The 27036-nt window shown below is 49.1% G+C and overlaps 1 protein-coding gene and 1 long non-coding RNA gene across 7 annotated transcripts in view; both read left to right on the top strand.

The window, feature by feature from the left end:
• The first annotated feature begins 1594 nt into the window (after positions 1–1594).
• Positions 1595–27036, top strand: part of PIGQ (phosphatidylinositol glycan anchor biosynthesis class Q) — a 38712-nt gene continuing 13270 nt past the window's right edge. Inside the window, exons 1-9 of one of the 6 annotated variants that reach the window (XM_086854208.1) lie at positions 2026–2393; positions 2849–2929; positions 5410–6100; positions 11582–11713; positions 13259–13379; positions 19773–19899; positions 21524–21677; positions 24256–24367; positions 26374–26454. In XM_086854208.1, the coding sequence (XP_086710334.1) occupies positions 2366–2393; positions 2849–2929; positions 5410–6100; positions 11582–11713; positions 13259–13379; positions 19773–19899; positions 21524–21677; positions 24256–24367; positions 26374–26454 (1527 nt within the window). In that variant the 5' untranslated portion in view covers positions 2026–2365. Of the gene's footprint in view, positions 1986–2008; positions 2394–2848; positions 2930–5409; positions 6101–11581; positions 11714–13258; positions 13380–19772; positions 19900–21523; positions 21678–24255; positions 24368–26373; positions 26455–27036 lie in introns of those variants that run through there. The other 5 variants (XM_086854206.1, XM_086854210.1, XM_023936434.2 and 2 more) reach the window with 5 other exon arrangements.
• Positions 16013–19619, top strand: LOC147649998 (uncharacterized). Its single transcript, XR_015277309.1, has 2 exons — positions 16013–16095; positions 19456–19619. It is a non-coding gene; the product is annotated as an uncharacterized LOC147649998 (long non-coding RNA).

The following is a 27036-nucleotide window of genomic DNA, read 5'->3' as shown; positions in this document are numbered from 1 at the left end:
TCTCATGGCAGGGACACCTTCCACTATCCCAGATTGCTTCAAGCCCTGTCCAACCTGGCCTTGGACATTTCCAGGGATGGGACATTGCCCCAGACCTGACTGCCTGATGGCCCCCAGCTTCTCCAGGACTAGACCAGCTCTGGACTCACTAGAGTATGTAAAGGATGACCCAGCTACTCAGAATTTGCCTTGCATTGGTGCCTCGGCAAACTTGTTATCACCACATCCACAATTCCTTGTATGTTTTCCAAAGCTGATATAAATATTTCTCCTCCCTCCATGAAATTTTGATGTGCCATGGTCCCATCTTCCTGATGCCAGAGTGTGACTGGAGAGGTTAAGGCCATGCCAGAAGTCCATGGAATCACACAATGGTTTAGATTGGGTCCTTAAAGATCATCTAGATCTACACCCTGCCATGAGTAGGGACACCTTCCACTAGATCAGGTTCCTCCAAGCCCTGTCCAGCCTGGCATAACTGAGCCAACTGGTCTGTCCTAATTCATTCCCAGGCTGTTAGGGGGGATTTTGCAATTGGAGAACAGCACACTGGGTCTGCAGCAGACTTCAGGAAAAGGGTGAGATGAAGGGAACTCCTTCTGTGCTGCATTCCTGACCTCTACAGGGAAGCAACAACCACTGCACAGAGTAAATTCCATACGGGAACGTGGAACTCCTCACACTGCCCCACATCCTGGGGCTGGAGCTGCCCTGTTGTCCTCAGGAGAGGAGGGATCAGAGCCACGTTCCCTGCCTTTATCAGCAGGGGCCAGGGGAAGGCGGGCAGGGTGTGCCGACACAGGGATGGGCGTTTTCCTCTCCCCGCTCCAGCCCTCGGTGTGGGCAGGGAGCCCGACTCCTGGGTCTCTGCTGATGTCCCAGACCCAAGTCACTGCCTCTGATCCCAAAGAGAGCCTTGCTCCCTTCTGGCCCTGGAACAGGCACTGAACACAACAGACACCCCGAGGTGCCCTCCAGGACCCCCCTCCCTGCAGAGTGAGGCAGGAGCGGGCTGCAGGGTCTGCAGGAACAGGGGGATCAGCCTGTCCCATCCCGGGAAGCTGAGCTCCCTCCCAGAAGACCAAATCTCCCCCACCTTATTTCCAATTCTGTGGCATCCAACAACAAAAATACACCCAACAACAACAAACCTTTTCTGAAGCCCACCCCCACCTGCTCTCCCTTCCCATGTGGGACCTTCTTATGCTGTCCAGCATCTTCCCAAGCTCCCTGGCCCAAACCCACTGCCAGATCACAGGACAAAACTCTTGGGCACTTGTGACATCCGTGGGCCTCTGCTAGGCCAGGCATCCACCGAGGTGCTCAGGATGGGGGTCAAGAGTGTCCCATCAGCACAGCCGAGCCCCTCGCCAGTGGCACGGGAGACAACAGGGTTCCCTGAGGAAAGGCGAGTCCCTGAACTTTGGGGATTGCGGTCCCACTACAGGGATGAAGGACAATGGGGTCCCACATGGAAAGGCGAGTGCCTGGCCTGTGGGATGAGCGACAGCAGGGTCCCGTGAGAACAGAGGAGCCCCTCGATTCTGGGAACAGCAGGGTCCTGTGAGGACAGGTAAGCCCCTGGCCTGTGGGGATGGAGCCGACAGTGTCCCGTGAACACAGGCGAGCCCCTGGCCCCGCTCCAGCGCGGGCGGTGGCAGGGCAGGCGGGGGGGCACTGCCGCTCCTTATCGCGCTCCTTATCGCTCCGCTCAGGCGGCCCCGCCGCTCTCGGGGCCCGCGGGAAGGCGCCGGGACGAGCCTGGGGAGCGGCACTGCCGGGAGCGGGGCCGGCGGTGCCGGACAGGCCGGGAGCGGGGCCGGACAGGCCGGGAGCGGGGAGCCAGGGAGCCGGGGCACCGCGGAACGCGGGCGGCGGGTGGCGGCGCCGGCCGGGCCCGTCCCGCTGCACGGCCCGGCGGCAGCGGCGTCTCCGAGCAACCGCGGGCGGAAGCGGCGGAACGGAGCGGGCGGTAGGAGCGGGCGGTAGGAGCGGGGCGGGCCGGGCCGGGCGCGGGGCCTGCGCGGGCACCGGGGAGGCCCCGCCGGGCCGGGGGCAGAGCCAGGCCCCTCGGGACACTGAGGGGCTGGAGTGTGTCCAGGGAGGGAACAGAGCTGGGAAGGGGCTGGAGCAGCAGGAGCAGCTGAGGGAGCTGGGAAAGGGGCTCAGCCTGGAGAAAAGGAGGCTCAGAGGGCCCTTCTGGCTCTGCACAACTCCCTGACAGGAGGGGGGGGGGACGGGGAAGGTGTCGGGCTCTGCTCCCAGGGAACAGGGACAGGAGAAGGGGATGTGGCTTTAAGCTGTGCCAGGAGAGATTTAATTTGTATATTGCTAGGATAGATGGGGAAATTTCTTCACGCAGAGCATGAACAGCACTGTCACAGGCTGCCCAGGTCAGTGGTGGAACGCCAGCCCTGGAAGTGTTCAAAAAGCTGTGTGCATGTGGCACTTGAGGGCATGGTTTAGTGGTGGTGGTGCTGATGCTGGGGTAATGACTGAACTTGATGGTCTTAGAGGGCTTTTCCAGCCTTTTCAATTCCATGGTTCTATGATTCTTTATATCCTGGCCCAAACCACCCTGTAAGGAACATGGGATGCTCAGGTGTGGGTCTGCTGTAGGGTCAGTCCCTCTTGGGGACTGACCCTCTTTGTGTCCTGTGGCCACAGGACAGCCTCTGGGGTCAGACCATGGCCACATCCTGCCATTCACCTTTGCTTTTCTAACAAAAGTTCTGGAATTAATCAGTCGTGGGATCCTGTACTCATTTGTTGGTTGCATTAGCACATTTTAGGTGGTGTTTATTTTGTTCATTTTGGTGACCTGAGATCATTGCACTGGTGCTCTCAGGGAAAGGTGGATGTTTTCAGCAGAAACAGGTGGATCTCAAAGATTCTAGGCACTTGATGAACAGGGGCTGCGTGAGCACAGGTAGGATTTTTCTGTTAAAATTAGCAGCAGTGAAGCAGTTGACTCTGATGACATTTGATATTTCAGTGTATTGAAATGAATGAGGTGGATGCATGACAAGTCGTGGATTTGGGAATATGAGACACATTAACATAACAATAGTTGATCAGCCAGGTTTTCAACTATCAAGATATTTTGTACAGCCTGAAAAATCATATCAGAATCTTCTCTGCCATGTCTCCAGCAGCCAAAGCATATGGATGCTAACTGTGAAGCGGGCAGCACAGTGCCTGTGGAAATTGCAGGCCACGTAACTTTCTCAGTCTTGCCTGGGAAAGTGGCCTGGGAAATCATAAGGAGGGATTAAAACAATCCTCAGAGATAGAAAACAGCCTTGCAGGTGCTGTCTGTTCCTTGTTTTCTTGCAAGAGAAGGTCGAGGGGTGGTGTACCCCACTGACCAATGATGGTGGTGTGTTAGTTTACTAACCAATAAAAGTTTTCTTTTCTGTACTTTCACGTATCGGTCTATAAAAAAGACCCGAGGTGAAATTCTCCAGTTTGACTCCAAAAGAGAGTCTGTGTCATTCTTCTCGCCGTTCCCAATAGAATGACTACAGCCAGAGTAGTTTGGTACATAAAACTGTGTTAATTTAAAAGGTTGGGGAAGATGTAAGAGGAAAAATTTACAAACTAGAGAAGATGAGAAGTGTTTCTGCTCCATGAGAAGTTTTCCCAGAGGATTGTGGCTATCTCTAAAAACAATCTCAGTGAAAAATAAATGTGTGTATGGAGAGTCAGTTGACATTTCCTCTCTGAAGTGTCCAGTGGATGGACAGACCTTTAAGGACAGCCGTGCACAGACACTGAGAGTCTCTTGTAGCAATATTCACAACAACTCTCCCTCCTTCAATGGGAAAAACATCAAAATGGGAAAATGGGGCTGTCTTTGATGTTTTTCCTTGGACTGAATTTTCCCTTTTACTGCAGAACTGCAAAGTACATCCCAAGGCTTCCCTCTCCTGAGGGATTTTGTTGGCAGTGTGGTGCTGGAAGCACCCAGCACTGGCCCTCACTGCTCCAGAGATCCTGTAATTCCCAGCAAGATCTGGAGGCCACAGAGGGACTTCATTTCTCCCTCTTTGACCAGAGGGATAACCTGAGAGACCTGGAGTCTGAGGAAGCAGGATCTCAGAAGAATCATAGATCATAGAATGGTTTGACATGGAAAGGACCTTACACACCGTATCTTGTTCCACCCTCTGCCATGGGCAGGGCCACATTCCACTGTGCCAGGTTGCTCCAAGCTCCATCCAACCTGGCCTTGGACACTTCCAGGGATGGGGAGTCCACAACTCCCCATTTTACTCCACTGTGAATGATTAACCTCAGAGGTTAATCACTCCTCATAGCTGCTCCTCCATCCCTCCATGCTGTAGGAAATTCCCAGGTGCTGAGCTTTACTGGCTCAGCTCTGCTTAGGGAGAGGAAAACAAAGCCACCAGGCCCTTCCCTCTGTGCATCCTCTCTCCGTGTTGTAAATACCCTGTGTGTTCCCTTTCCAACTGACTGGGTCCCTCACAGAGGAGCAGCCTCGGGGGCCTGTGGAGTTTTCACATCCCTAACAAAGCACTGAAGGACGGGAAAGGACAACGGGCGCCGGATGCCGCCTGTTCTGCGCCAGCGCCCTCCTTACTGCAATTATATTCCTGTTAAAAACCTCCACCTTATTTAAAGAGACACTGTCAACTGCCTCAAAGCTCCTTTCTGGAAAAGTCTCCCAAGGCCATTGAGATGTGTTCTTAATGATGGGGAGAAAAGCACTAAAGATAAAGAGCAATGATAAAGCAGAGATGCTTCTCCCTTTTTAGGCTGTTGAATCTAATGAATTAAAACTACTTCAATTAATCGCTATAGTCTCTTCTGACAAAATGATCATCTCAGTTTCCAGATGAGAGGAGTGAGGCAGGAGGAGCTGAGTGATGGAATCAAGGTTGCTCTGTGAGTTTGCTGCAGAGCAGAGCTCTTGGTTGTAAGGTGATAAAGGAGACTGAATAGCATGAACCAGTGTTTGATTGTTGATAGCAGCAGGAAATTCTCCCCAGAGGCACCATGGTGTGCTGTCATGTGGTCCCTTCTCTAGGAAGTGCTCCAGCACATCCAGTATGGGATCCAAGATCTAAGGCTGGGTGAGATCCAGGTCTTGGCTGGTCTGATGGGCTGTGCTTATCTGTGTATCACCATGGAAGACCTTTCAGGGACTGGGAGAAGGGCTTTACTGGGAAACTCCAGGCCCACCTTCCCTCACTTCAAGCACTACAGATCATCAGGAACCTCCTCAATGTGTGTATGGCTGTTGGCTGTCACTAATGTCATTATTCAAGTGGTTTGGCTTAGTGTTTTTGAACATGCTCGATTCCCCTCTCTGGTGGTTTTGGCCAGCTCACATTTTCCTTGCATTTACTCACCATCTTCAAGTTTAATTTCTGTGTTTATTGGCAGGTGTACATCCCTGCAGGGTCACTGCCATGGTGCTGAAGGTGTTCTTTCCATCGTGCTGCTCCTCAGCAGACAGCGGCATTTTGATCGGCCGCTGGATCTCCGAGCAGAGCTCTGCTGTCATCCTGGCTGTGGTGCACTTCCCCTTTATTCCTGTCCAGGTGAAGCAGTACCTTGGGGAAGTTCAGCATGTGACTAAAGTCAATGTTTCTGTGCTTGGCTCATGGAGCAACAGCAAACAGGAGAAAGAAGAGAGTCTCAGTGAGTTTTTGGAAGACCTTGGGACCATATTCTGCCATGAGCCATGGATCCAGATAAGCAAAGAGGGAGACAGCAAATTCTGGAGCTGTTCTACCCTTCAGAAACACTCGAAGGACCCTCAGGAGGAAGAAATCATCTTGGTGTACTATGACCAGCGCAAGGTCATGCTTTCCCATCTGCACCCCCCTTTGGACACATCTGGCCAGAGGGCAGAGGATGCCTCAAAGCTCTCGGCCATCTTTGACACGGTGGCCAGGAGCCAGGTGCTGTTCATGACGGACAGGTACGACGAGGGGCCCATCAAGCTGACCCACTGGCAGTCGGATGGGGTGGAGGCCAGTATCATCGTGGAGCTTCTGAAGCAGGCCTCTGTGCCTGCCTGCATGCTGCTGACATTCCTGCTCTCACTGGTCTCAGGGATCTGCAGGAGCAGGTAGGTGATGTGACATCTCCCAGCTTGTTTTGCCTGCAAATGTAATTCATGTTTAGGCATTGCAGGACTACTGCTCAACCCCAGTGTGATACAAAATGTGATACAAAATTACTCTGTTGGAAACAGGCTGCTGCAAGATGTCCTGTTGGAGCTCCTCTGAAAACACAAGGCCAAAGGCTCCCTCAGAGCTCTTCATGGAGCTGGGAGGTTTTCTGGGGAGGCATTCATGTCCTCCCTATTTGCAGCAGGGATAGTTCAGCCCTGCTTCGGTTTCATCACAGTTGAAAGAGTGGATTCCAGCTATTCTGTAGCTGACAGAATGACATGAGGTTCTCCTTAATGGCTCAGAAGCTGGGGACTCCCTCCTTCCTCTTTGCTGTGAGTCCCTCTGCAGCTGTGAAACATAAGCAAATACTGTTTCTAAATCCATCCTCTCTCCAAGAGGCTGTGGTGCTGCAACCTTGGCACTTAATAGAAGTGTAGATGGATTGATGGTCAGCCTGAATTCTTGGTGAAATCCTGTTCTCACAACCAGGAATCTGAATAGGATGCTCCACGTGGCAAGTGCTTGGACTGAAAGCTAATTCTGGGCAGATTTGAATCATGGAATCATTTACCTTTGAAAAGCCCTCTAAGATCGAGTCCAGCCATTAACCCAGCACTGCCAAGGCCATCACTAACCTATGTTTCCAAGTGCCATGTGTTTTTTGAATACTTGCAGGGATGGTGGTTGCACCACTGCAGCTGCCTGGAGAGGCTGTGACAGAGAAAGGAGTGGAGTTCTGGTTCTAAGCTGCAAGGGGACACTATAATTGATGAAATTTTGATAACAGCTACTACTGTATTCATGGATAAATCTTTTTAAGTACAGCCTGAAGGAATGGAGGATTTTAACTGGTTTCCAATTGTGTGATACAGTTGTAAAAGAATTACAGTGCAACTCTTGCCATGCAAATTTTCTGAGGAGTTGGGTTACACAATTTGGTACACAAAGAGAAAACTGTCCAGTTTTGGATTATTGGAAGAGATTGAGGTTCAAACCTGATGTCATCAAGGACCCCTGTGTCCTGGGACTGCTCTGTAGATACTGTGTGTTACTGGTTCTTTATGGTGATTAAGTCACAACTTTGTGGTTGGGCAGATTTGGAGTAAGCTCCAAAGGTCCTTTTTCATCTCTGCCACAACCAACAGACAGGATGATTCTCCTCTGCACTGGCACTTGGTCTCACTTGGTCCCACCTCAACTGGTGCCAGGACTGAGGCCAGGCTTGGAGTCAGGTTAAGCCCAAGTCTTGCTGTCATCTGAGAGGCTGCAGTCTAAACATAAGCTGGGAGCTCAAGCTCAGCTGGCAGGTTGGGCCTAGATAGCTGCTACCCAGCTTCTCAGGAATTCTGACTTCAGCTTTTCCTAAGGCCAGGGTGGATATTTTGAGGTGGAGCAGCAGCCAGCTGTACCTGGCAGCAGGCAGAATGCAAGGCTTGCTGTGCATAACCTACACTGGGCCTGTCCTTAGCCTTGGGAGGTAGAGCTTTCTCTCTCCTTTGTTTTATTCACCCACAGTATCAGCTTTATATTTACTTATCTCATATGTGTTTTAAAACATCAGTCTTGGAGAACAGAGATTTGTACCTGGCTTTATAACAAGTCTCCTGCTTGACCTTTTCTAGGTCATTCAAAGGAATTTGGTTCCATTTTGCACATGATGTGTGGTACAGCCTCCTTCATGCCAGCATACTCAAGGCAGGGAGAGTTCAAGATGTCACGTGCAGGTGTCCTTCCAGTGCCCTCCTCTCCATGCTGGGACAGGACATCCCATAAAATAAGATTTACGGGGGTTTTTTCTCCTTCAGGTCACAGGACTTTCTTTCCATTTCTTGTGATGTTAAAGTATAGTCAGCTTTGAAAGGCTAAAGAAAGAGATCAGCAATGTCCTCTGAGGCTGGGGAGGCTTGGCGATTTTTGGATATGCCTCTGTTGTATATTTGCACAGGAGAAGCGGGGCAGCAGTGTTGGAAATCTCAGGGAGTGAGTCACTGCCATCCCTCCAAGCTCACCCAGTGCTCCCAAGTCCTGCACATCCTGAATTAAAGCACTTCTTCAGCACCACCATGTGCTAAGGGGTGGCCATTGCGATTCTGCTTCAGAGGAACGTGGGGGCAGCATTCCCATTATCCCTCAAGGTCTCTTCTCTCAGGGACATTAGGGTGTTTTAGTCTTGAGGCAATAAATTATTGAAGTAAAAAAAGTCTCTATAAGCACCTCCAGTTCCTCATCCAAAGGGAGGCATTGCTTCTGCAGTTTCTAGCAAGGAGCAAGAAAACACACAGGACTTCTGGTTAATGGAGCTTAATATTTGCATGTGATCCAGATTCGGAAAGATTGCTTTTCATCTGATATCTGAAAATTCCCCACTCACTCTTGGGAGAAAACTGAATTGGAAAATCAAGACTTACTCATGGAGGCTATGTTAATTTATTGCTAAAATTCCATATATTTGGAAATACCCCAAAGATCTCCTGCTGCTTAAATAATGCAATGACACAACATCACTGGATTTTTGTTGGTTTTTTTTATCTGACTGGTTTTCGATTGAAGTTCTGAAAATTGTTCTATATACTGTGTGGTAAACAAGTGGGAGTATTTCTGGCAGTGCACAGTAGATGTGCAAAGGGGTAGGAGACCACTCAAGGAATATTTTTTTGCTTTCTTCCTCAGTCCTCACAGAGAGGAGAGTTCCCATAGCACATCTTGCAGCTGCTCTATTGAGCTTTTGCAGTATGTTTGTATTTTTATTTCAATAAGGATGTGTATGTATTTCCTTTCCAAAGAAAGTGTGTGAATGGAATAGAGGTTGTGCTTGTGGTGGTGAGTGAAGAGAGTCAGCACAGACAGGGACCTCCCTGTGATGTGTTTTTGGGCCCATGGTGTCCAGTTGAGGAGCTGAACCACTGCAGGCTGTACAATGTTGTGGTGATGTGGGGATGAGGCTGCTTTGGGAATCATTCCCACTTATGCAAGACATTCCCCATGCAGGCAACAGCAGCCTGTCCTTTCCCTGGCTGGGTTGTCAGACTGGGGGTGACCCAGGGGCTGGCTGCCTCCAGCTTGAGGAGCAGCCATGGATGGTGAGAGACACCCACTGCTGAGAGAGGATGCGAACTATCACCCAGTGAGTGTGTAGTGTAGCACAGGGCCCCAGAGCTGCTGCTTTCTGCCTGAGCTGACAGGGTCTGGCAGCTGGTGTTTGACCCGTAATTCTTCACCTTCAGCCATCTGTACATAATCCCACAGGTAGAGCGTTCCTCCTTCCCCTTCTTTACATTTCAAGTGCAATTCTCTGCTCTAGTCAAGTTTTGCCACACCGGAGTTTGTAACCACTGAGCTGGGGCATAATTGGAAGGGAAAACTCATCTGCTCTTGTGTCTTGGTGAATCTGTGAGCCCAGGTGTGTGTGGCCAGAGCAGTCACCCCCCTCTCCCTCCCCTGCACGGTGCTCTTTTCTCCACCGCCTCAGCTTCCTCCTCCTGACAAGTCAGCTGAGGAACAGTGCATTCATTTGTCTCCAAGGTGGGAGGCTGTAGCGCAGAGCTGAGTAACTTGGAGACCTCAAATTAAGAATGATTCACAGTACACTGCGTGTGTTTCAAACCCAATGTGTCTGAAATTTGAATGGGGAGGGAGGGGGAAGGTGGGGACTTCAAGGCTCTGATCCTTAAGCTGACAAACTGCGCACGAAGCGGGGTTCAAAGGGCTCGGGAGGATGTGGGGAGGAAGGGGACAGCAGCCTCGGGGAACTGAGCTGCGTTTGGAGGAACCATACCCTTGTGATTGGTGTGAATTGTATAAATTGCAGTGGGCACCCCAGTGCGCCCATCCTGGCCAGTCCTGGAGGCATCTGGGCATGGGCTGGCATGCTCTGGGTGAAATCCAGGGAAGGCACGCACAGTTTGCAGGGACATCCATCTCCAGGCCATGCTCAGTAATGATCCAAGCAGCTGTGCAATTTTCAAAGTGAAGCAGGATACAAGGAATGATGGTAGTGTGTTAAATGAATGTAACCTGAAAGACCGAAGCAGCACAGGATAGTAGGTGAACTGACTAAAAGTGACTGTGGATTCCTGGACCTGTAATGAAAAACAGTGAAACACAATGAAAATAGTGCAACAACTGCACAGGCTGGTGTAGTGTACTCCTGTGTGCAGGAGAGAAGTGATCTGAGTTATGTCCACATGAGAATTTATCCCCCAAACCAAACATGATGCCATGTGTTACTGTGGTTCCTGTGACCAGCCTGCACCCAGTACTGTGTCACTTCAGCCTGCACAAATCACCCACTGTCCTTGCTTTATAGGTTGTGTGGTAACAACAGTAACTCCCCAAAATAATTGAGCATCATTTAGTTCTTTTTTTCTGAGTCATAAGAAAAGAACCTTGTGACTGTTTCCTCCCCTACAAGCCTAATGTTAACTTAGAAACCTAACTAAATGCTAAATGTTGTGTTATCTACATAATGCTGGTCACTGCGAGACTGTGGAGAGAAGGGAGAAGTGAAGACCCTGAAAAAGGAATTTGGAAGTCATAAAGAAAAAAAAGAAGAGAAGGATCAAGTGGAAGAAAAAAGAAAAGAGGGGGAAAAGGGACATAAACTGCATGGAGGACACAGCTCTTTGTTACAGGCTCACACCACACAGAGACTTGTGATCACCTCTGCTCTCAAGCCAGGCTGGGAGAGCTGGGGGTGCTCACCTGGAGAGGAGAAGGCTTGGAGTCCTTAGAGCCCTTCCAGGGCCTAAAGGGGCTCCAAGAGAGCTGGACAGGGACTTTGGACAAGAGATGGAGGGACAGGACACAGGGAATGCCTTCTCACTGCCAGAGGGCAGGGTTAGATGGGATATTGTGAGGGAATTTCTCTCTGTGAGGGTGGGCAGGCCCTAGCACAGGGTGCCCAGAGAAGCTGTGGCTGCCCCTGGATCCCTGGAAGTGGCCAGGGCCAGGTTGGACAGGGCTTGGAGCAGCCTGGGATAGTGGGAGGTGTCCCTGCCCATGGCAGGGGGTGGAGTGAGATGAGCTTTAAGGTCCCTTCCAACCCAAACCATTCCATGATCTGTGGTGGGTAACACTGTGCAGCAGTTACACCGCTTTGTATTGTTGCACTGAACACAACTTACCTTTGCTCACCTGGAGATTGGAGCATTGTGCAAGCCCAGTGATGTATCCAAAAGCAGAGGTTGGAATCAGGATTGCCTTATGGCTTCCTTGGAAGAGTGAGACATGGTTTGACAGAGTGTAAATGAGAGCTTGGATTGTCTGCATGTCTTGGTCTGGCAAGGCTGCCTTAATTCAGTTAACCTTTCAGAGAGTCATTAACATCTAATCACCAGCTCTGGTTGCACAACCTTAATTTAACACTGGCTGTTTTGCATGAACTTTGGATGCTGCATGGCAAAGGCAAGAGGAGACATTCCCATGTGTTTCTGCAGGCTGCTGAAGCTTTGGCCTTTGTCTTTCTTGTGGAGCAAACTCTCAACTTGTGAGCAGCTGGGACATCGCCTGCAGCACCTCCAGGTCATCAGCAGCAACAAGAAGGCTCAAAACCAAAATCAGTTTATGAGGTATGGAGTACATGTAAAGTTAGGTGTATCTTGGCTCTGTTCCTGTCTCCTGTGGGGAACCCAAACCATGGATCCCATGCCTGGAGAGCATTAGGTCCTCACTGCACCCTGTCATGTTGCTCTAGTCCCTGCTAGTTTGCACATCTTTACTATGCACTGTATTCATATGCATATATATTTGTGTCTTTAGATGTTAATTATGCCTTTTGCCAGATACTTGCCTTTTCCCCTAGCCCAGGAAGGCACCCCAAAAACTTGTACTGCACCCATGTGTGAATGCTTTGCTGTCACTATTCCCACAGGCTCATTGCTTTCACATGTCCTGCTGTCAACCACGGCCATCCATCAGTGTTCAGTGGCACTTTCCATAAGAGCAGAAAAGTTTAAATTCTCCCTTCTTTCACCCACTCTTTTGAGGAAGCTTTTTGTGCAGAAACTGCAGACCAGAGACTCCACTTACACTGTTAGGACAGTAACAAAGTGTAAGAGAAAAAACAAAGATGCAGCACAGTGAGAGGAGCAGAGCAGAGATCTGAGACAGATATTGGATGCCCTACAGGTCTTCCACAGCCAGTCTTTTCTGTGTGGTTCTCTGATCCTCCAGTAATAGACTCCCAGGGAACACTTAAAATAGATTAGCAGATTTGAAGGCCAAAAGTAATTGTGATTGTTCAGTTTGATTTCCTGAATAACTCACGTCATGGAATTCCATTCAGAAACTCTAGCAAGGAAAGGGCAGCTCAGCAGCCCTTCTGGGTTTGTGTATGAACCCGAAACCACTATTTATTGCCTTGCCTGGGAAAGCCATCTGATCTCAGCATGGATGTGCCAAGTGCTGGTGCCCTTGGTACTGGTAATTGGTAAATCCCCCCTGAGTGTGTATAAACCTTTCTGTCTAACATTCCTCTTTGTAGCTTCAATCCCCTCTTTGTTCCTTACCAAGAAAGCTTTTGTGGTGTGGCAGGCTCTGAGTGGCTCCAAGTTTAGAATCATGGACTCACAGAATATCCTGAGCGGAAAGGGACCCCAGGGATCATCCAGTCCAGCTCCTGGCCCTGCACAGACACCCCAACAGTTCCTCCCTGTGCATCCCTCAGAGTGTTGTCCAAACACTCCTGGAGCTCTGGCAGCCTTGGGGCTGTGCCCATTCCCTGGGGAGCCTGGGCTTTGCCAGCACCCTCTGGGGAAGAACTTTTCCCTGAGATCCAACCTAAACCTCCCCTGGCACAGCTCTAGCCATTCCTTCAGGTCCCGTCCCTGTCACAGATCAGAGCTGCTCCTTGGGAGGAAGCTGTAAACAGCTGTGATGTCTCCCCTTGGTCTTCCCTTCTGCAGGCTGAACAAACCTGTCCTGTGCCTGGCTACAGAAGAAGCAGCACACCAGTGGAATTGAAAAGATTCCAAAATTGTTCCTCTTCAGTGAGTTGTCCTGGTGTCCCTAGGACATTAAAGGTGCTACATAAGCAAAGCCATCAATTGTCATTGAAACATTAAACACTGTCCTTCCTTTTTCTCTTACTCTGTTTGTCTCTACCCTGCCTGCAGGAAAGCCAACATCTTTGTGTCTCTACTGATTGATGTGGCCCTGGGGATACTGCTGATGTCGTGGCTGTACAGGAAGAACCGCATTGGTCACCTTGCTGACACTCTCATCCCTGTGGCTGATGTAAGTCTGGCCAAATCTGATCCCCTTTCACCTGCTCTCGGCAGTGACCAGCTCCTGCCTGTGGTGGTTGTAAGGAGGCAATGCCTCACACATTAGGGTTTCAGAGAGAACTGTCTGAAGTCATGCAAATTAGGTCTCCTCAAGAACAGTGAAATCTTCAAATCAAGCCTGTTGGGACTGTTCAAAAGAAACTCAGCTCTGCTTTGCATGTGCTGTGAATAGTAATTAGATGTTTATGGGAGGGCTCCTCCAGCTTCCAAAGGAACAATTATGGCTTGGACAGAGCTCTGCATGTGCAGGTTGGGTGGTTATGGAGCCACAGTGCTCTTATTTTTTTCTGGAGTCAACAGAAAGTGTTCTCAAGTTGTTGCTATATGGGTTATTAGTGGTGAAAGAAGAGCTGTAACCTGGGTTGAGTCTGATAAACTGCTGGAAAGTCAAACATAAGCAGTGCAGCTGTGCTTTTGAAAGGAGTTTTGTGGGGAAGTCCAAAGGCTTTGCTGGTCAGGATACAAACACCTGAAATCCTGCCTAAGTGCTCTGGGGTATGGATGCTAAACTAGGAAAACTTGCTGTGTCTTGTGATTTTCTTAAATGTAACTCTTGGCCACTGAGATCCCTCAACATCAGCAGAAATTCACGGATAGTGAGTATGACTCACACTGTCCTGCTCTTCTGGTGGTTCATTTTAGGTGCAGAGTTCCAGTATATCTGTTTAGTGGCAGTAAGGAACATATAATGTACTTCAGAGGCTAGAGACCAGACCACTAATCTGAGGTCAGCTCTGTTTTAAGAGCTTCTGTGTCTTGGGAATACATGTGCAGCCCATTTTGAGCCCTGCCATGCAGCTGCACAGCCTAATCTTTTCTCTGCCCACTTTCCTTTCATTTATGAATGGGTCATTCCATTGGTTTCTTTCTAGCAGCTGGAGAATGTCTTCTCTCTGCTCTTTCTCCAGCTTCTTGGTTGGGAAGAATTTGATTTTGATCAGAGAATTCCAGCAGCAGTTCATTTTTCCTACTTATGCTGCATTTCCTGGAAAGAGCTCACATTTCCCTTGACAATGATCTTCTTGGTCCATGTCTTACTCCTTAACTACAAGGGGTCTGATCATTCTTGTACATGCTGGACTTTCAGAAAGCATGTATGGAGTGTCCAGCATAGCTATGGATCAGGATTATTGCTGTTTTTCTCATCTTTCATAGTCAAACTTTCAAGGACAGCATGTTTGTTGTAGACACTACTCAGCAGCAGTGGTGGGTAGGAAGAGCCACATTTGTTGCAGGGCACTTCCTCTTGTGTTTGAGCTATACACTGCAGATATTCTTCTAAGCCTTATTCCTACATCTTTCCCCTTACAGATATTTCAGCTGGAGAAGTTTAAGTTCTCTAGAGCTTTCCCTTTGGGATTACTGGAAGTACCGAGCTCTCAGAAATCTGATTTCTTAACAAGTCTGCAGGGAAGTGGCTTTGGCTGCATTCCTGGTTGCACAGGTGGCTCTAGGAGGGATTCCATCTGCCCAGTGTCTTTGGCAGATGGACACTCTCCGTGCTCAAGGTGTGTCCAACCCCAGCACCTGTCCTGGACAGGCTTTCTTGTGAGGGTTGCTTGTTTATTCCTCTTTCAGTAATTTAGTTCATCTGCCACTCAACTTTTGCATCACAGTGACAACTATCTTCAGCAAGTCTCCTCCATGTGTGCTCTGTTACCTGGCTATCACCAGGAGCTGTTTGCTTTCTTTCCTGGAAGTGCTGGCTCCTCCACGTCTGGGGGGGCTGATAGCCAGTCAGGGCCTTTCTTCCCTGTTTTTCCAGGCTTATCAGTTCAGGCCACTCACAACTCTTCTTTTTTCCAGCCTTGCTTTCTTCTTTCAGGCATTTGAGATTGTGGACTTAAAATAATTTGGAGTCCTTTTACTCCCTTAGCTGGGCATTGATTTATATGCATTATGTGCAGGCCTTAAAGAATGCAGATCTGAGTGATCCCAAAATATACCAATGACTTCAGCATGTGGTGTGCAAGCCAGCACCACTTCTTTTCCAGTATGACAGCAAAATCTCCCCTCAGCCATTCAGCAGTAGGTTTTTCTCTCTACTGCTGAGTGTCCATCTGGTCTGCATTATTCCCATCACTGGGCTTTCTCAAGTGCTTGTGTGTTGCCAGGTTCAATAACTCAGCATTCCCTGTGTGTAGAGAGCTCCTGTTCCTTCCCTAACACTCTTCTGCTTTAAGCTGTGCCTAGATATGCTGATAGCATTGACCCTACACCTCTATGTTTGTTGGTAGATAGAACGTTGGGTATCTCATTTGCCCCAGAGGTGCTGGCACTGCCCAGGCTCCCCAGGGAATGGGCACAGCCCCGAGGCTGCCAGAGCTCCAGGAGTGTTTGGACAGCGCTGCCAGGGATGCCCAGGGTGGGATTGTTGGGGTGTCTGTGCAGAGCAAGGAGCTGGGCTGGATGATCCTGGGGGTCCCTTCTGACTCAGGATATTCTATGTTGCTATTATAATGAGACTGTTATGTATAATGAGGCTATATACATAACCTCACTTTAACCTTATTGATTTTAATATTGACAGGCTACCCTTATATAACACCTAACCTTATTGGTTTGATTGATTGATTTTAACATTGACAAAATCCCAGCTGTGTGGGGCCTGGATACAGTGCTCGGGTTTTTTCCAGCCAACATCTCTCTGGAAGGAAGCAGTGCAGGTGAGTTATTTTGACTCTCAGCACTGCTGGGGTCACAAGCTCAGCCCACTGCCAGGAGTTCAAGCTGTGTTCCCTGGCCATCCCTTGTCATCCTCTGATAAAATGGTTCTCAAATCAGCACTTGGGTGGCAAGTGTTGATGCTGCATAAGACATCACTGAGTGCAGCTCCCACTTTCCCAGCGTGGTGAGCTGTGCTGTGCTGTCTGTAATAACAAGTTGCTTTTGTCATTCAGTGAGGCAGATGTGATTCAGAGACACCCAGGGAGTAACTGGCAAGGAGCTGTTAGGAAGGACTGATTTTTGAAGCAGGCTTTCAAATCCAAAAATGGAAAACTTGAATAATCTTCTCTCTCTAGGTGCCCTCACAACTCCTACCTTCCTCCTTCTCTTGATCCCACCAGGCTTCCCAATGGTTGTCCTTGCTTTTGCCTTCCACAAGACAGCCTTCTTTCAGAAATACCTGACTCAAAGCTCTGCACTGGTTTTAAACAGAACTGCTTATAAACCATCTCCTTTTTTTTTTTCCTTCATCGCTTTTATCCCTGCTGATGTCTCTTTTTCCTAAGTTGCAATCTGTTTGAAACAGTTACATATTTATCCTAGATTGTGCCTGCAAAAGCTTTACTGGGGTTTGGCGATAACTGAATTTATGTTCGTACTCAGTCTTGTTCCACTGATCCATAAACAAAGCAAGCAGAGAGAACACTTCCTGAAAAATATTTTCAGATGTTAATTTATAAAATAGTGTATCTTAGAGCCCCAACCACCTGCAACAGACACAGGGCAGGTGTGTCTGACAGGGAGAGCTTTGGCTCTGCGTGCTCTGACTTGCACCAGATAGAACCCTTAAAGCTGGAAAAGACCTTTAGGATCACCAAGTCCAGCCATCCACAGCACCACTGTGTTCACCACTAATCCCTGTCCACAAGTGCCCCCAGGGATGGAGACTCCACTGCCCTGAGCAGCTGAGCCAGTGCCTGACCACTCTTTCAGTGAAGAAATTTCCCCAATATCCAATCTAACCCTCCCCTGGCCCAGCCTGAAGCTGTTCCCTCTCCTCCTGTCCCTGTTCCCTGGGAGCAGAGCCCAACTCCCCCTGGCTGTCCCCTCCTGTCAGGGAGTTGTGCAGAGCCAGAAGGGCCCCCTGAGCCTCCTTTTCTCCAGGCTGAGCCCCTTTCCCAGCTCCCTCAGCTGTTCCTGCTGCTCCAGCCCCTTCCCAGCTCTGTTCCCTTCCCTGGAGCATCACAGTGCCCTGTGTGTCCTTCTCCATCCATGTCACATCAGCATTAGTCCTCTGCACATGGAAACTAGGAAGAAGAGCATGACAGTAAAGAGAATATTTCCACAGTGAGCTCATCTAACCCTCGTTAGCTCCAGTCTCTCTCTGGTTTGGTCATGTCCCAGCACCCTGTTATGAAACACTTCCAAACCACTGTATCTGATTTATTAATATGCCCACATTCAGTATTCATGACTGCAGGAGGAGAATTGGACTCACAGTCACCTTTCCTGATTCTACTTGCTATTGATCTGTCCTAAAATATCTGTCTGGAAAACAACCTGCAAGGTTATGCTTCAGGACTCTGTTTTGAGATGCCTTGCCCAGCTAAATAACAGCAAGGTAGGGCACCTTCCCAGGGCTACCTGCCCCTGTCAGGGTTTAGCAGCACCTCTGGGACTGACAGCCTCCAGAAATACTCACTGCTAAAACCCAGCCTTGCTGAAGGACTGCTTTCAAACATTTAAATATTTCATTAAAATCCCCAAATGCTTTTTCTAAGTTACCAATCCAACACTTAAAATATTAAAACCAGTCTATTTATAAAGCAGCAAATGCTTCTCAGACACAGAGGTGAGCTCCATGGGATCCAATCGGTCCTGACTTGCAGTGAGACAGAGGGAAAAGGAAGGAAACAGAAAGACAAGCCTTTTGGAGACGTTGAAAATGGAGCCATTAATTTTGCCACTGCACTAGAAGTAAATGTTTACAAACTCATTTTGCCAGGATCTGTTGGTTAATAGAGAAAATGGAATCATTCCTTGGAAATAATTTTTCCTAAGGGAAATGATACATGTGAATGGTAAGGAAAGTAGGCTACAGTGCATCAGGTTTAGGGAGCGTGACTTGGTGGTTCTGCACGTGGGCAGTTTTCAGTGCTCTTCACTTACATGGCTGTAAGTGGGATTTTTGGAGAAAGAGGGCTTTTCCTCACAACCTCTGTCCATGTGGGACAGTGTAAGAAGTCACTTCTTCCCGGTATTTTCTCCTGTTTACTGAAGGTTATCAGCTCCCTCAGTTCAGGGCTTGGTAATTGGAGCTCAGCAATGGTTTCAGCTCAGGGGAGCAGGGCCAGGTGTGAAGTTCTGGGGAGGAAAATCACCCAACTGCAAGGGGAGTGTGGAGTAGTGGAGTGGGGAGGGAAAATCAATAAATAACACTGGCCCAGAATGAAATCGCCAGAAACTGTGAATCACAGCCATCAGTGAAGGGTCTGAAACACATGTTTGAGGTAGGAAGGAACAAGCCCAGAGCTGGGGTTTGGTTTGTTTTGCAGAAGTGAAGTGACAGCACACGGGGCTGGAGCATGTCCAGGGAAGGGAACAGAGCTGGGAAGGGGCTGGAGCAGCAGGAGCAGCTGAGGGAGCTGGGAAAGGGGCTCAGCCTGGAGAAAAGGAGGCTCAGGGGGCCCTTGTGGCTCTGCACAGCTCCCTGACAGGAGGGGACAGCTGGGTAACAAGGGACAGGACAAGAGAAAACAGGACCAAGTTGCAGCAGGGGAGCTTTAAATTGGATATTGGGGACAATTCCTTTATGAAGAGAGTGGTCAGGCATTGGAACAGGTTGCCCAGGACAGTGGTGGAGTCACTGGAAGTGTTCAAAAAGCCACGTGAAAGTTGGGGATGTAGGTTATTGGTGCACCTGGCAGCATTAGGTGCACCAATCTCAATGATGTTAGAGGGCTTTTCCAACCATAATGATTTTCTGATTCAGTAGTGTGGGGAGGAGTTTCATTAGTGTTTTTCCTCAGTGATTCCAAGACTGCTTTGTTGCTGGGATGCCATGAGTACCTGCCCATGAAACCTGCAGAGAGTGATAGGCAAGATCAGGGTTATTGCCTAATACACCACAAAGTGTCAAGAGAGTTTGTGCATGAAATATATTTATGTAATTGTGTTTTCTACCCTGCTCTAAACAAACACAGATTATTTATAGCATTTCACCCTTTTTTGGCCATTACTGCACTGCCTTCTTCCCTCCTTTTAAAATCCTGACAGCCTTCCCCAATGTCTGCTCTGACTTTTCACCCGACTGTCCCCAAAAGTGGATTTGTGCACCAGTATTTGCCATCTATTTCCAGAATCCTCATTACTCCAAGAAATCCCACTGTGCAAGCCTTCCAGAGGTGGCCAGAGGTGACACAGTTCCATGCTCCCAGCACAGAGACCACTGAAGCAGTTCAGGTTCCTCTCAGCTGTTGTATGTGATTCAGTATGGAGTTAATAAAGGTGCATTTCTGATTTAGGTAGTTGTCTGTAAAGCAGTTGTTTGGATTTTGTCCCATGTGGTTGAAGGTTGTGGTGGAATATTTGAGGGGGCAGCAGTTACAGTGCACTGGCCCTGTTCAGGGTGATTGCAGTCTTTTCTCTCCATGGCCTGGCTTCCTTGTGTTTGCAGCATGTGGCTGAAGAGCTGCAGGACCTGCTCCAGTGGCTGATGGGAGCACCAGCAGGACTGAAAATGAACCGAGCCTTGGATCAAGTTTTGGGACGCTTCTTCCTTTATCACATCCATCTTTGGATCAGTAAGTGAAATTGTTTAACTTTCCAGCCTCCCTTTTCATCTCTTCCCTCTGAGTGTTTAATGTTTGCCTAGAGGTGAGTAATGAATCAAAATGCACTTCTGCAAGTACAGACTTGTCTGGGAGTCTTCCTGCTGTGGGAACTGAAGCCAAAGTTGGATTCCCACACAAGGAATTCATGCATATTAGATATTGTGCTGGTCTTGATGCTCTGCAAGAAGTGCAGATCCTGCTGGGGCTTAGTTCCTTGGTGTCACTGGTGGTGAGTGTCCAAGGGAAGGCACTGCTGTGAGGTCTTTTGTAGGGTTTTGTGGTCTTTGCCACGTGAGAGGCAGCTCTTGGGATAGGGATGAGAAATGTGTAGGGATGCAAATGCCAACCCTGCCTTATCACCAGCTTCAGCATAGTGCAGTTTTATTATTTCAGGTTCTTCCTTGAAATAACCCTGTGATATCACCCCTGTTATCATTGATGGAGGAGTACAGGCACGATGGACATGAACATCATAGTTATTTTACCAATTTACTTTGCTCATCAGTCGAGTATGATCTTGTTTCTGTGACTTTGCCCCACTTTGGTGATGAAAGAGATTGTTTGTCCACGCTGCTTTATTTTACAAAAGCCATATGAGGTGGTGTTGCATTCTGGGCTGCAGGATCCTGTCCAGGGAGGCTACAGTTACCAGTGACTGACGAGGGATTCGATGAGACGGGTTTCTGCTCAGGAAACCATTTATTCAACACAGGAACAAACTCAGATCCAGAGACAGGGAGCCCCAAACAGAAGCAGGGTGTGGTGGGTTTTATGGGGCAGAGCCAGGGTGGAGTTTAAGGTCAGGGTCTAATAGGGACAGAGCAAGGGAGAAACTCCAGGGGCTCAAACCCAATCAGAACTCCCTGGGCTGCCATCCCATGAGGGTCTGGGATGGGACAACTCTTCCCAGGCTCCCAGGGCCCATCCCCTGCGGCTGGATGGAATCCACTGGGATGGAATCCACTCTTCCCAGGCTTTGAAGCCACGCCTCCCACTTTAACAATGCTTATCTGAAACCAAATCTTTGCCTCCCTGGGTGGGGGGGGCACCTCATAAGGTGGCTTTTGTGGGAAGAGCAGAAAAACAGGAATGGTTGCAGTAAAGGCTGATGTGTACAGTAAAAAATGTACTTAAGAAACTAGACACAAATGTAGACAATCAAATGTTACATCCCTGGAAGTGTTCAAGGCCAGATTGGAAAGGGATTGAAACGACACCAAGGGAAGGTGTCCTTGCCCATGGTAGGGAGGTGGCACTCAATGATCTTTAAGGTGTCTTGCAACCCAAGCCATGCCATGCCACTTAATCCATGAAATCCCATGTGGAGAAAGGTGACTGCTGTGTTCAAGCTATGCACACTTCTCCCCATCCTCCCAGTGCTGGCCCGCCTTGGGGCAGAAACCTGGGCAGACAGAGAGTTTTTGTTGGCCCTCTTAAAGAGAAGATGGTGTCCCAAGGAGTTTTCCGGCTTCACTTCCATGTTTTCATGGCTCTGATTTCTGGAGCAGTGTTCTAGGTGAGGGGAATTAACCTTTTGAGTTGTTCAAGAGGGAGATGACCCAGTCAAACACTGACCCTCTGCCATGTCCACCAGGCTACATCCACCTGCTGTCCCCCTTCATTGAGATGATCCTGTGGTACGTGGGGCTCTCGGCCTGCCTGGGCCTGACCGTGGCTCTCTGCATCCTCTCCGACATCATCGCGCTCCTGACCTTCCACATCTACTGCTTCTATGTCTATGGGGCCAGGTGAGTTCCCCTCCCTCTCTGGGGTTTGTTTGGAAGCACCTCAGGCTGTGGTGAAGCATTTAGTCCTGGTGTAGTTCTGAATTCACAGTTTAACCTGTAATTAATTTCTTGCAGTTTTTTAAGCCTGTAGAAATGATGGCCACAGTAGTACAAGCAACCCATCTTTCATTTCTCCTGCATTTAGATATTTATCTATTGTGGTAGTGACCTGAAAAAATGAAACTACTTGACAAGAAAGCAGCTTAGCCCATCCCTTTGATTCAGCCTCATAGTACTCTCCTCCATTGCACCCTGCTAGAGATTTGCAGGGGAACTGGAGAACAGAAGGAGGAGAAGAGTAGTTTTGGAGAAACCCCAAAATCCTTGTCTCTGGCCTGTTTCAGAGGTCCTTGCCTGCACTGTGGAGCACAGGTGGCAGGTTTGGGGTTACAGGAGGTCTGTGACACTATCCTGGTGTCATTGTCTGGAGGGTCCCATGGCCTGAAGAGCTGGGCAGAGGCTCTGAATGAGTCAGGGGAGTGTAGGGGGCTTTGGGGCACATCTGGGCATGTTTGGGTTCCTGTGCAAGAGGTGCCCATCACTGTGCTCTGTTCCTGCTCTCCTCTAACTTGTCCTGCACCAAGGAGTCCCATAGACCACAGGATGAGCTTGCCAGAGAGATGGGATACAAGAGATAAAGGACCTTATAAAGTACAAAATGGCCATTGTCCCTCCTCAGACTTTACATAGCAAACAACAGAAGAAAGTGTAAATCTTTAAATATGGGTAGTTTAGGGAATGGTTGGAAATACTGAGACCTGATTTATGAGCCAGGTCTGTTGTGAGCATAGGTCTTACACCCAGAATCAGTAATGTTGGGAGTGGGAGTATCTTCCCAACACCTCTAATTACTGGAATTCCTGTGTTGGTCTGTGAGGAATGGCCTTGCTCATCCTAGTTGTGCAGAGTGGTAGTAGGAAGTAGGAAGAGCATTTTGTCAGCTGATTTATCTTCCCTGGAGCTGCAGGAAGCCAGCCTACCTGTCTTGTGTTTGTTAGAAGTACAGAGAGCTGTGTGCTGTCCCCATGGAGAGCCAGGAAGAGTCAGCAGTCACCCACAGCCACCACAGCCCCTTGAATTCCTGCAGCTGGCAGGAGGAAGAATTTGCTGGTTTAGATGCTGGTGAAGCCTGAGATTCCCCTTCTGGAGCAAAGCACAGAGTGAAATGAGGGCAGGCATGTGTGTGCAGGCAGCAGGGCAGGTGGGGCAGGTGCCACTGCAGCAACACCCCTGGGTGTCATGTCAGGGGGTGCAGGGAGAGCGTGGCCTTAGTCAGAGCCATGGGCAGGTTTGTGCCAGAGCCTGGAGGATTTGTCCTGGGCTCCCTCCTGCCTAGGGATTAGTGCACCAAGCTGTGCCTGCCAGTCTGGAGGCACCCTGCCAATTCCTTGAAGCAGTTGGTGTTCCTCAAACCAGATTCTTCTCTTGGATGAGCCTCCTTGCCTCTGCTTTTACATTGCTGCTGTGACATCTGAGCAGCCTCCACACCTTAGCTAGCCTGATTTGCCAGTCTGGCTTTTGTAGCTCAGGCTTTCTCAGACTCTGTTCTGCCCCACACATTGGCTGTGAACCCTTTCTTTACATCCCTGTGTGTTGGTACTGCTGCCCAGGGCACTTTGTGCCTCCTCTCCATCCCAAGGAGAAATCCAGTGTTCTTCCTTGATGTTATTCCATAAAGAGGTGGCCATTTCCCACCCCTTGTCACCCGAAGTTTCCGTCACTGTTGTCATTTTTCTGTGGGGGAAGTAGCTTCAAGTCTTAAGCTTCAAGCACCAAGTTCTGAAAACCCAAGGAAGGGGTGTAGTACCACTACACCAGGCATTTCAATGGTCTGTTCCAACTCTTAAGGACTTTTAGAGCTGTGGGTTACTAGAGAAGCTGCAGGGGCTCTGCTCTTCTCCCTTGCATCTCTGCTGCAGAGGCACAATTGCATTGCATTGACTCAGGTGTGGGAGTAAGACCTTGGGCAGCCCTGTGTGGAAGGGTGTGAAGGCAGGAGAAGGGATAAATTTGAACTGGGGAGACACAGGTGAGCTTGGGGAAATAGGATTGCTGGTTCTTTTCCTAGAATCATGAAATGGTTTGGGTTGGAAGGGACCTTAATGCTCATCTCATCCCAACTCCTGCCACAGTGACACCTTCCACTATTCCAGGCTGCTCCAAGCCCTGTCCAACCTGGCCTTGGGCACTTCCAGGGATCCAGGGGCAGCCACAGCTGTTCTGGGCACCCTGTGCCAGGGCCTGCCCACCCTTTTGCTGCAGGGAAGGTGTTGCCATGAGGCTGGCAATTGCTGCAGCTCCAGGGCATGGCCTGGCCATTGCCCTCCAGTGGCCCAGAGCTGGCTGCAGTAGCCTCTGTGCCAGGGGCCAGCCCAGGGAGGGTTGACTGGGCCATGAGTCTTTACCTGTATCATTCCCAGTGGATTTCTGTTGCCACCCCTGGCTCTGGAAGTGGGTGAGTGGGCGTGGGGCTGTGCTGGTGACAGCTGGGTGGTGCTGGGAGCTGCCAGCTGTGCTGCAGAGTCTTCTCTTTGCTCAGGCTCTACTGCCTGAAGATCTACGGCCTGTCCTCTCTGTGGCGCCTGTTCCGGGGGAAGAAGTGGAACGTGCTGAGGCAGCGGGTGGATTCCTGCTCCTATGACCTGGACCAGGTAGTGCCACAGCCCCTCCTGTCCCACTCTGGCTGATACTGGGACACAGACACAGGAGCCTTTGTGGTGCCCAGAGCAAGGGCATTCCCTGACACTCTGAGCCCATGGCTCTTCTACTGCCTTACAGCACTCCTTGACTGCCCTGCAGCACCCCTTCATTACCTTGTGCTCCTTCCCTGCCCTCCGACACCCCTTCCTTACCTGCAGCAGCCTTTCCTTTCCCTATACCACTTCCATTCCCTGCACCCCTCCCCTTCCCTGCAGTGCCTCTTCCCTGCCCTGCATCCTTTCCTTGCACCCCTTCCCTACCCTGCAGCCTATCCCTCTCCTCCCCCACCCTTTCCTTTGCTCAGAGAGCCAAATTCTGCAAGTGCAGAGTTGCCCTGAGCACCTGCCAGGCACCCGAGGAGCTGTGGTGGGTGCTGCAGATGCTGGCAGCTCCCAGAGCCTGGAGTGGGAATGGGGGAGGGATGGAGGCAGTTGGAAATGTGGTGCCCAGCAGTGTTGCCACAGTAACAGCCGTGGCAGCGTTTCTATTAAAAGGCCCCATTTCATTCACGTTGTGCTGGAGCCTGGCCCACACACTCTCACTCAGGCAGAGGCAGTTTTCTCTGGAGCGCTGTAAGCTCTTTTTAATTTCTGAAATGCCATGCAAAAGTCCAGCAGAGCCTGAACTGCTCCAGGCCAGCAGCTGCAAACATCACTGAAACAATACAGTAATATCTGGAAACTTGCAGGGTCAGTGCCTGTCTCTATTACAAAAGATAACCTTGAGCTTCTTGCACCACAGCTGAGAGCTGGTTTTCTGTTTCTTTAGTGATTAAAAGCCTCTGTGCCAGGTTTGCATCAGGGCTCACTCCCTGTGTACTTGGAGGAGAATTATTTTGGCACTTCAGGCTTCATCCTGCTGCTCTGGAGACCAGTGGGAATTGTGTCGCTGGCTGGGTAGGAAGAGACATTCAAAGCAGACCTTAAAAGACTTTTGGAGGTTTAAACAACTGCAGTGGAGTGACAGGAAAAAGGAGAAACAACTGCTGTGAGGGGAATGGATTGGATTGGGTTGTGATCTATTCCTGGTTACATCCCTAAAGCTGCCTTGCTGATCCACCTCCGCACCGTGGCTGCTGGGTTGTTTCCTTTCATGATACCCCACAGCCGTGCTCCCTTTTTGCAGAAGTTGCAGTGCCCTGTGCTGCTGTGGCCTCTCTCCTCTGGTGACTGGAAATAGAAGAGTCAGGTCCCTGTGTGGCATAAATCTGAATTTCTCCCACTTGGAATTATTTAGACTTACACCAACTGGGCTGGCCCAGAATAAAAATAACTTTTTCTGTGGGCAGTGGAGCTAATGACACCTGCTTCCTTAGGGATTTTTCTCCTCCATCCTCTAAATATTGCTCCCCAGCTCCAGCTTTTTCCTCTCTCCCACCTTCCCAGTGAGCAAGAGGCGAATTCCTGTGGCTGGACAGCTCAATTGGTTGCTGCCTTGAGGAATGTTTATCACCAAAATTCTGTCAGGTTTGCACCAGGTGCCTGCACTGCTAAAACAAGGAGGAACAAAAATACTTCTCAGTTCTTTCCAGGATTCCCATTCAAATTACCACTTCTCTGTTCTTTTTCACATTTTTCTGGTAAAATCTGATCAATGGATCTAAAACATTTGGGGACAGAGAGTGGAAAAATTGCAAGATCATGTAAGTCTTGTTTCCTAAGGAAGCTGGCCTGGAATGGGAAATCTTGAATGTTGCCTGTAAAGGAAAAGTGCTGTCAGGATCCAGCTTTTATTTATCTTTCCAAATGTTCTCCCTTAATAATGAGTTTTGAAGAAGGCCCAGTGAGAGGAGAAATACTGAAAATATCCAGGGTAACAGCATTGTTCACATAGGCAAGATAAAAACACATTAAGGAGTCCTGCAAGCTTCCATTGCCTCAGAGTCTCCTATTTTTTATTTGCAATATATTTTATTTTGCCATTGCTCTGCTCATTATTGTGTTTCCTTTTTCCCTAGTTATTTATTGGCACTTTGCTGTTCACAATCCTGCTGTTCCTCCTGCCTACAACTGCACTGTATTATTTGGTGTTTACCCTGGTAAGATTTAACCCTTGAAACAAGTCAAACACTCTCTTCTGAGGTAGTAAAAAATGGTTTCCTAGATATTTATGGTCATCAATAAAGAAAAAAAAATAAAAAAGTGGGTGTCTTAGGAAGGATTCTCACACAGCTCATGTTTGTGTTTTTCCAAAGGGAATTCCCAGCAAATCCTGGCCAGCAGGATAAGCTGTTCCCCTCTCTTTCTCTCAGAAGTTGTTTTTTTATGTTTCCATCCATGTCTGTGGTGATGGCCTCTCTAGTCTGATCCAGAACATTTTTTTTCAGGGAATTAACTTGCTGCATTAAATGTTTCCAGCCAAGCTTTCCTCAGAGGCTGGAACTTCTTTATTTTTCTTTTCTTCCTCCAATATGACCAGTCCTCTCCATGGTGTGCCCAGAGCCAAATTTTCCACCGACAGTGGCCATCACATGCTTTCAGCATCTTTTTTGAGCCCTCTCTTTTCAAATGAGCTTGGCAGCAGAAAATAACTTCAGTGTGAGGAAAGGAGGTGCTTTAGTGAGGGACAGAAAACACAGAGCAGGAAGCTCATTCCTGCCTGCTCTGCTCTTGCTTGAACT

The sequence above is a fragment of the Cyanistes caeruleus genome, chromosome 17 (genome assembly GCF_971803275.1).
Source record: "Cyanistes caeruleus chromosome 17, bCyaCae1.hap1.1, whole genome shotgun sequence".
Taxonomy (NCBI): domain Eukaryota; kingdom Metazoa; phylum Chordata; class Aves; order Passeriformes; family Paridae; genus Cyanistes; species Cyanistes caeruleus.
Note: the sequence above shows the minus strand (reverse complement) of the source record. Positions and strands in the feature narration are given on the sequence as shown.